Source organism: Carassius auratus, chromosome 27, assembly GCF_003368295.1.
Source record: "Carassius auratus strain Wakin chromosome 27, ASM336829v1, whole genome shotgun sequence".
Lineage (NCBI taxonomy): Eukaryota > Metazoa > Chordata > Actinopteri > Cypriniformes > Cyprinidae > Carassius > Carassius auratus.
In genome coordinates this window covers 11,975,302-11,985,292 of record NC_039269.1, presented here as the reverse complement: position 1 = coordinate 11,985,292, position 9,991 = coordinate 11,975,302, and the positions used below count along the sequence as shown (strand labels likewise).

Below are 9,991 nucleotides of genomic sequence, written 5' to 3'. Positions count from 1 at the left end.
TCTGGTTACTATATCCATGGAACTTTCCATTGAACATAAAGTTATGGTGGAAAATTTTTTTCTTTTTTTAAGAATAAAATAGTCTTCTTACTACAAGAAAAATAGGTTCTTTTAAAAACTGTTCCATGAAAGGTTCTTTGGGGAACTAAAAATATTTATTCTATGGCATCACTGCAAAAATTTATTTCTGGAATCTTTATTTTTAAGAGTTTAGTGTGCTAAGTCAATCTGAAATACTTATACCAGAAAATGTGTGAAAGATAGAGTGAGATGACTTTTTGGTGTCTATGGGTCTGCTTTATTGATTTAGTACAAGGACAAAAGACCTATATATTTTCAAGGAGATAATATGTGACCCTGGACCACAAAACCAGTCTTTAATGTCAGTTTTTCAAAATCGAGATTTATACATTATCTGAAAGCTGAAAACTGTTGAAAGCTGAAAGCTTTCCATTGATGTATGGTTTATAGGATCGGACAATATTTGGCTGAGATACAATTATTTGAAATCTGGAATCTGAGGGTGCAAAAAATCTAAATACTGAGAAAATCGCCTTAAAAGTTTTCAAAATGAATTTTTACCAATGCATATTACTAATCAGAAATTACGTTTTGATATATTAACTGTAGGAGATTTACAAAATATCTTCATGGAATATGATCTTTACTTAATATCCTAAAGATTTTTGGAATAAAAGAAAAATATATAATTTTGACCCATACAATGTTTTTTTTAAATACATCTAAAAATATACACCAACGACGAGTGGTTTTGTGGTCGAGGGTCACATGTGTTTGTGTAGAGTGATAGGGACAGATCTGAGAGCATTACTGATCTCTGTTGCATATTCCTAGACAAACACTCATTTTAAATCATTTAGCACCAAACTCCGTAGATTGTGAATTTATTGGTTTTCTGTGAACTGTAGTCTTTTGGAATCATTGTAAATATTTCCCAGTGCAACTGTACTCATAAAAATAAAGTGAAACAATGGATTTTGCAATAGCTTTTTTGCATCTGCATGTTAACTGAAAACAATTATTGCATCTTCATAAAAAGCTATAAACACTTACCATAAAAGGAATACAGTTAAAATTAAATTACAGTATGTAATTATTTAACCACCTTATGTCACCATCACTTCCACAAAAGAATATACACAGGTGTGAAACCTATGATGACAGTATTTTCATATTTGGGTGAACAGACTTTTTAGTGTTTCCAGTTTAGAGTAACACATCCATAATCTTTCATTGAAAACTGTTATGAGGAATGAAAAAACCAAAGACAAAGGTGTCTTAAACAGGGTTTAGAGCACACACATCCTGGAAGTGACCTTCACAACCAGTGAATTTTTACCTGACAAAAGGAATTATCTCAAAGGATGAAGTTGAAATGAATGCTAAGAATTCCTTTTCTTTTCTTTTTGGCATGCTGTGCCAACTGCAATTTGATATACCCGTTTCCTGTAGATCTTGCTGTTTTGCTGTTTATCCTGTCATATATACATATACATATATATATATATATATATATATATATATATATATATATATATATATATTATATATATATATATATATATATATATATATATATATATATATATATATATATAAATAATTATTATTATTATTAATTTTATGTACCATAAAATTAAAGAATATGTGCTTACGTCCTTCTGACGTGTTGGACTGCCATATTAGAGTGTCTAAATGTATAGCAGTTTGGAGAAGACTGATTAAACTTCCAGCTAAACAAGGTTGAACCTATTTCTCTAAACAATGTATGTGCGCATTGGAGTATTACGGTTGGATATTTTGACGCGTGACATTGACATTTGCGTAACTTACGGTAATGACGCTCTACGTTAATATGCGTTCAAACAGACTGGTTCAAACTGAAACAGTTCCTGTTTATATTTGCTGTCAAAAGCGATCTTTTATACCGCGTCTATTGGAAGGAACTTATGTTTTATAGGTAAACTGCACATTTAACGTACTGTTTCAGTAGTTAAATGTTAACCTTGGACGCAGAGATTGAATTTCGATTGAATACTATCCAACTAACGTTAACTCGGCTTTTTACGTGGAAGCCGACTGGTCATTACACCAAATCAAATGATGAATTAATATAAAAGTAAGATGTTTTAGAGCAGTATCAATATCAGCATTCTCTAAAGGTAAAGAAGTGCGTTTCGTAAACTGTTTCAAAAACAGAGTAGAGAGAGATCAGCTTACAGTAGTGACTGCTGGCATGTCATCACTCCACCACCTCTATTCTTAAATGTGAAGTATTTAGGTTATAATCGGCGTAAGAAGATAACCTTTAATCGCCAGCAGTGGTAAACGGTGGGCATATATGTCTCACCGGTCCTCTGGCCATCATTAATTTGTGCAATCGTCGGAATTCAGCGCGTGAAGCCGTTAATGTCTGCGTCCGCCCTGCGACTGATCCGCGTCCGGAGGTTGAGCACAACCGGACCTGGACCTGGACCTGCTGTGAGGAGAGCACTGCCATGGAGAGACCTTAGTAAGACAGCATTTATGGTGTTTATGATGCCCAAAATAATGCCATTTGGATTTGAAACTGCTTTGATGTATTTGTCCACGAATACTTACCAAACAGGGCCTACATTTTGTTTTTATTGTTTGTAACTTTGGCATATCTGAATACATTTTAACCACTTATTGCAACTTTATAAAGATAAACGTAAAATAAAAACCAAAATAATTCATATTTACTGTTCAATAGAGTTTTTAAAAGAAAATGATACTTTTATTTTGCAAGGATGCATTGAAAGTGACAGTAAAAACATGTACTGTATAATGTTACAAAAGATTTCACTTCCAAATAACTTTGTTCTTTTTATTCAACAGAGAATCGTGAAAAATTATCATGGTTTTCTTTTCACAAAAAAATTAAGCAGCACAATTTCATTTAATATTGAGCACCAAGTCAGTATATTAGAATGATGTGACACTGAAGACTGGAGTAATGGCTGCTGAAAATCTAGCTTTGCCATCACACAAATAAATTACATTTAGAAATATATTCTAATAGAAAGTGGGTAATATATATATATATATTGCAAATAAATGCAGCATCGTTGAGCACAGGAGACTTTAAAACATTAAATTTAAATTTAAAAATTATTAATAATAATAATAATACAATAATAATAATCACACTGACCCCAAACTCTTGAATGGTAGTGTATATTTATTATAAATTAAAAATATATGTTTTTTTTTTTGTGCTACTACCTTCGTATGTGTCCTTATATAATTCACATTTCATTTGTTTAGATAAATTGACAGATTTATTCTGAATGCTTAACTGAATAATTCTGAATGCTGGTCTTCATCTCTCTTTTTTTTGTCTTTAGGAAGAATAGCAAAAATGACAGGAGCAATAGTATTGGGGTAGGTTTATTATTTGTGCTGTTTTGCATATATTACACAAACCATTAAGAAAATAATACAATACATAATACAATATAATACAGCACAGAGGGAATGTCAGTGGAAGCAGTTGTTAAAAGTGATATATCTTTTAAGCCAGTTTTGTTACCCTTCCCAGAAACATATTCTGACTTCTATCAGGTTTGCTTTCACAGAGGCTGTGTTTTCATCACATACGAGATGGTCACTCTGAACCAGGCCATCACTATCGACACCAGTGCAATACTCCAGGAGAAGCACAAGTCCTACATCTACCTGACTCACACCACTAATAGAGAAGAGGAGAGCCTTGCTTCTGGTACATTCTTGAAGGTTTAACACTTGTGTGTGTTTGTGCTTGAAAGAGTTTGTAAATATCAGTGAGCCCAAAGATTCATTTGCATTTACATTTATTCCTCAAAAGCAACTTGCAAATGAGGAATACTGTACAATAAACGCTTCATCCTAAAAGTGTTAGTAACTTGAGAACTCAGTGGTGGTCCCCAAAACGCTAAGAGAAGTACTTGCTAGAGATATAAATGAGACGCTTTGAAACAGCACTAAAATAATAGGACATACAGTTATTTGTTCAGACATCAGTGCAGTAATTGTCAAGTTGTTGAATGGGTTTTGTATCCCTGTCTTAGAGTAGTTTAGATTGTATTTTTAAGGATACTTTAGATATATTGTTTGATATTAAAACAGCCCTGGAACTTATTGATTATCCACAACATACATTATTCTTTTTCCAGGCTTCACTCTGAAGACCAGGAAGGAACTTCATAAAGCAGCTAGAAAGTTTCTTGAAATTTCATCAAGAGTTCTTCTTCACCCTTTGGATGGTGAGTAGTTTTAAAATACTGAAAATAAATATTTGTTGACAGTAGGCACTATGTGTAACAAACAGCATAGTTCTAATAAAGAACATGCTTGGAAAAAACATTTGGGGCCAGTATGGTTTATTGCATAGCCTGAGAGTATTTCTGACCTCAGTGTCACCTGTAGCTGCACAAAGAGGAACTGAAATGGATTGTTGTTCTATTTTAAATAGGGCAGGTATCTTACTGTCTTTTCTGTTCTGTTCTGTTCTTATGCATAATGTGTTTTTTTATGGCAGCATACTTGGCACCAGGTTTGAAGCTAAAGAGTAGTTTATAATATACACTACTGTTGAAAAGTTTTTTTTTTTTTTTTTTTTTTTTTTTTTTTTTTTTTTTTAATAAATACCTTTATTTAGGAGGTATGGATTAAATTGATCAAAAGTGACTGTGACTTTTTTTTTTAATAGAAATCAGTTGTTTTAGTTGTAGTTATATTTCTGTTTCGTATGACTGTATTTTTGATTAAATAAAGGCAGCTTTGGTGAAAATCTTAAAAAAAAACATTAATTTGTAAACCTCTTCATAACAACTTTTCATATCATAGACTTTATAAGTACATACTACATACTATATTTCTTCTAAGAAATATCTATTCTCCCTGGTTTTTATCATTACTTTATATTATCATTGAGTTATATTATTTTGGGTCTCTTATATTAAGCTGATTGTCTATTGCTTGTTAATTAATTTTTTCTCAATCATTTCCGTATTTTGTTCCGTTTAAATTCGGTGGTATACTTTTATTCATTGTACAGCACGTTTCTAAACCTCGTGTTTAAATCTCTATAAATATGTAAAAAGTATAAAAGTGCTCTATAAATAAACATTGATCATTTCTATGATGTCTCTGTATGATGTTAAATAAGCAGGTGTTGGTGTTTGTCTCTATCAGAGCATCTCAGTCATCTAGACGCAGACCCTCACGAATGTGCGCTATGGGTGCTACTGAAGAAAACCTGCTCTCTGGACCGAGCCGTGAGAGAGCAGGCGGTGCAGGAACTGGCCCAGAATCACCACTGGCAGGGTGAGAGATGGCAGCACACCTCTAAATCTTTTTTTTTTTTTATAAAATGTCATAAAATGTTAAGATTGTCAGACTTTACTGAAAACTCATGTTGTTCTTGCTCATCAAAACCTATTTCTATTACGCAGATCCCTTTGCCCACTAGAGAAAAAGCACATCACTAACTCTGTGAGCTCTAAATGGTCTTATGTCCTGTCCATCATAGATTATCAGTACCAGACTGCAGCACAGGTGATAGATCAGCGCACAGCTGTGGCTCTCGCCCGCATACCTAACGTGGACCTGCGCTTCTTTCTCCCTCCTCCTCCACTGCCGCACACTGAAGATGTGCGTAGATGTCATTCAGACTATAACCAAATTGAATTGCTGTGTAATGTCAGTTACTTTAGCTAATGTTTGGTGCGTTTACAGGATATATCAATAGAAGATGGGCTTAGGCAGTTACTGGCATCTCTGCCCCAGTCGGAGGTGGATCAGTGTGTGAAGTACTTCACTTCTCTGGCACTAAGAGAGAGCAGCCAATCACTAGCCTCTCAACGGGTGAGACATACACACTCAAGCTACAGAGTGCAAAAGTTGAGTTCCAGAAATAAAAATTGCCTTTTTCTCCTTAGTTTTTTTATTAATACTTAAGTATCAGTATACTGACTGTGAGCTACAAGGTCGTTAATCAATGGAATATGCTTCTGATGAAGTCATCGGCCCAATTTATTTTTCAACTTATTTATTTGAAATAACCATTCAGCACAGAATTCCTGGTGAAAAAATTGCTTTACCCATGATTCTGCAAAGAAATCTCCTCCAATTAGAAAATCAAAACAAATCATGCCAAAAGAACACTTTAGCGCCCACCCGCTATGAAGCATTGAGAATAACATCATCGAATAACAATATATATATACATTACAGACCAAAGGTTTGGACACAACTCTTTGAATGAGAAGGTTTCTTTATTTTCATGACTATGAAAATTGTAGATTCACACTGAAGGCATCAAAACTATGGCATCAAAACTATTTGATTACTGCTTTGCACACTCTTGGCTTTCTCTTGACGAGCTTCAAGAGGTAGTCACCTGAAATGGTCTTCCAACAGTCTTGAAGGAGTTCCCTGAGAGATGCTTAGCACTGGTTGGCCCTTTTGCCTTCTGTCTGCGGTCCAGCTCACCCCTAAACCATCTCGATTGGGTTCAGGTCCGGTGATTGTGGAGGCCAGGTCATCTGGTGCAGCACCCCATCACTCTCCTTCTTGCTCAAATAGCCCTTGATGCCTTCAGTGTGACTCTACAATTTTCATAGTCATGAAAATAAAGAAAACTCTTTGAATGAGAAGGTGTGTCCAATCTTTTGGTCTGTACTATATATATATATATATATATATATATATATATATATATATATATATATATATACACACACTGTTTTGCTTCGAATCAAAAGTTTGTAATGTAAGTCATTTTTAAATCCCTATTGGAAAATCACTTCTGGAATCAAGAATGCTGAAAAAGTGAATGGGCACTATTGTACTTAATTTAATCAAATTTAAATTCATATAAAAGTGCCACCATGTTAGCTGTGCATTTTGGTCTGTGATTATAGGGAGGGCTATGGTGTTTTGGAGGAAATGGGTTGCCCTATGCCCAAAGTCTGACTTCCACTCCCTCTGAGAAGGTGGAGACGTTCTGCCTGCAGGCCCTGGTGCAGCACTCAAAGGTGAAGATTTACAAACTCTGCAAAGTGACATGTGTTTGTGTAGCAAGGAAGTAAGCAGTGATCAAAGAGGACAGGATGTTTTGATGACATTCTTGATGTGTACCTTCAGTTGATCATTTTTAATCAAGGATTTATTCATTGTTGGTAATAAACGAATCCGTTCAAAGCATTTGAGAGTTCTTTGTTCACAGGTCCACAGTCATTGTGATCACATTGTCGCTAATGGAGGACTGCAGCTCTTGCAAAGAGTCTACCAGCTTCGCAGAGACTCTCCAAAAATTCAGCACAACATTGTGCGAATTATTGGAAATCTCGCCCTTAATGAGAGCTTGCACACAGCCATAGTACAGTCAGGTTAGCGTTGTACTTTAGAACAACTGATTCATGAACTTGATTTTGAGTTGAAAAAGAGTAGTTCTTTATTCTCTTCTGTGGTTGACCTTTAGGTTGGGTGTCTGTCCTGGCTGAGATGATCCAGTCACCATACATCTTGCAGGCATCTCTTGCTGCCCGTGCTTTAGCCAATTTGGACCGAGAAGCTGTACAACAGAAGTACCAGGATGGTGTTTACATATTGCACCCACAATGCCGCACAAAGTATGCATGCTTATTTGAACTTCCTCTTATGCTTACCCTGTCTGCATTTATTTGATAAGAAATAGAGTAAAAACTGTGATATTCTGAATTTTATTTTGGTAATATATTTTTAAAGTTTCACTTATTCCTGAATTGGCAATTCAAATCATTACTCCGGTCTTCAGTGTCACATGATCATTCTGATATGCTGATTACCTGCTCAAGAAACATCTTATCAATGTTCAAAACAATTGTGCTGGGGAAACCGTGATACATTTTTACTTTAGTTTCTTTGATGAATAGAAAGTTTAAAATAACAGCATTTATTTGAAATCTGTTGTAACATTAGAAATGTCTTTATTGTCATTTTTGATCAATTTAATGCATCTTTGCCAAATGTGTCTGAAAATATCTTTTGTTTAGTGAGGATAAATCATGTTTTCCATTCTTTATATTATATATTATAGCCAGCCAATCAAAGCTGATGTTCTCTTCGTGCATGGCCTCTTGGGGGCAGCTTTTAAAACATGGCGCCAGAAGGATCTTGACGTGACGGATGATGACATGGTGGAAGGGGTTCGAGAGGACTACACTGAATGCTGGCCCAAGGTCAGATTTAAAAAAAAATAAAATAAACTTATGAGTAGTTTACAGTCACCCAAATATTATATGCAATACAATGGCATGACAGGGCCTCAGAGCTATTTTGAAAGTCTGAGCGAAGTCTAAAGTCAGCAATTAAACTTTTTTTTTTTTTTACTTTTTTTTTCAGTCATGGTTGGCTGCAGACTGTCCAAACCTCCGAATCCTGTCTGTTGAGTATGACACCCATTTAAGTGATTGGAAGGCAAAGTGTCCTGCTGAAAACCAAAGGTAAACAGTCAGATGTAAACAGAGATGTGCACATATATATAACACAATTTAGCATACCCGATATCCATGTTTTCCATTGCTTTTTGTGCTGTACAGAAAGTCCTTGGCCTACAGGAGTCAGGAACTGCTGAGGAAATTGAAGGATGCAGGTGTAGGGGAAAGGCCTGTGGTCTGGGTAGCCCACAGTATGGGAGGTTAGTCCATGATGGGTCTTAAAATAACCAGCACCCAACTATGACAGTATATTTCTAAATCAACCTCCATCATAATTGTGTACCTGTCTGAATTATTTGCAATACAGCAGTTTTTTACAGATTATTTTGCAATTTCTATTTCAACTGATAAATATATAACATAACTGTTAGAGTAACTCTTACTCATAACTTGTGTCACAGGTTTACTTGTGAAAAAGATGCTCTTAGATGCCTCTAAAGATCCTGATCTCAGTCCGCTGATCAAGAACACGAAGGGAATTCTGTTCTACAGCGTTCCTCATCACGGCACGTTTATGGCAGGGTATTCTGTCAATGTCCGATATCTCCTTTTTCCCTCCATCGAAGTAAAAGAACTATGTAGAGGTATAATGTGATTTCTGTCATCCCTCCTAAATATTAATATATAAATTTCACCTGATAAGATTCAGATTGATACTTAATCTCATTTACAAATCATTTTTCTGTTCATCTGTTTCGACTCAGACTCTCCAGCATTACGGGACTTGAATGAAAATTTCCTGAACATTACAAAGGAACAAGAGTTTAAGGTCCTTAGCTTTGCAGAAACTCTGCCAACCTCCATTGGGCCGATGCTCAAAATATTGGTAGTTCCTTCTCAGTCAGCAGGTAGGTCAGAATAATTGAACAACAAGCGGGATTATGATGTATCGTTCTTACATAAAAAATGAGCAGTTTTAGGTACCTGGTATCAGAAAGCACAAGTTCTCCTTTTTCTTTTTCAGATCTGGGTATTGGGGACCTCATTCAGGTGGATGTTGATCACCTCAACATCTGCAAGCCAGAAAAAAAGGACTCATTTCTTTATAAACGTACTTTACAGTTTATTCAAGATGCTCTTGGAGGACAGAGTATTAAGTGAACTCTAAAGTCCACACTCCAAATCCGGTCTCTTGCCATTTCATTTCATTGCCTCTTGAGGATTCAACCATTACATTCTTAACTATAGTGTTAACTATGAATGAAAAGTTCATTGCAAGTGGATTTTTCTTTTCATGTTTTTTTATTATTGCCAATATGAATATGCTTTTCGTTAAAACCTCTGGGTTTAACTTTTAATGCCCGCTTCAGCATTGCCTTGTATTGTATTTCATTTCAGTCGTTTGGAATGAGCACTTTTTGCCATTTATTTTAACTGGAAGTTATAACAAATAGAAATGAGTATCAAGTTTATTATATTTAAAATGTCAGTTATTTGTAGGAAGTAAGTTTTATTTACATTATTTATTTTTCTTTGATGAAACTGAA

The 9,991-nt window shown here is 35.0% G+C and overlaps 1 protein-coding gene across 2 annotated transcripts; it reads left to right on the top strand.

The window, feature by feature from the left end:
* Positions 1–1,865: 1,865 nt before the first annotated feature.
* LOC113045510 (protein SERAC1-like) lies at positions 1,866–9,991 on the top strand. 2 transcript variants are annotated; one of them, XM_026205916.1, is made up of 16 exons: positions 1,866–2,533; positions 3,390–3,426; positions 3,621–3,763; positions 4,197–4,286; positions 5,218–5,349; positions 5,555–5,676; positions 5,761–5,889; positions 6,948–7,061; positions 7,253–7,415; positions 7,508–7,658; positions 8,105–8,246; positions 8,410–8,510; positions 8,607–8,704; positions 8,906–9,088; positions 9,209–9,352; positions 9,469–9,991. In XM_026205916.1, the coding sequence occupies exons 1-16, from the start codon at positions 2,431–2,433 to the stop codon at positions 9,603–9,605; spliced, it is 1,989 nt and encodes a 662-aa protein (XP_026061701.1). In that variant the 5' UTR covers positions 1,866–2,430; the 3' UTR covers positions 9,606–9,991. The 2 variants fall into 2 exon arrangements, with proteins under 2 accessions (XP_026061701.1, XP_026061702.1); XM_026205917.1 differs by having other exon boundaries at positions 2,433–2,533; positions 3,607–3,763.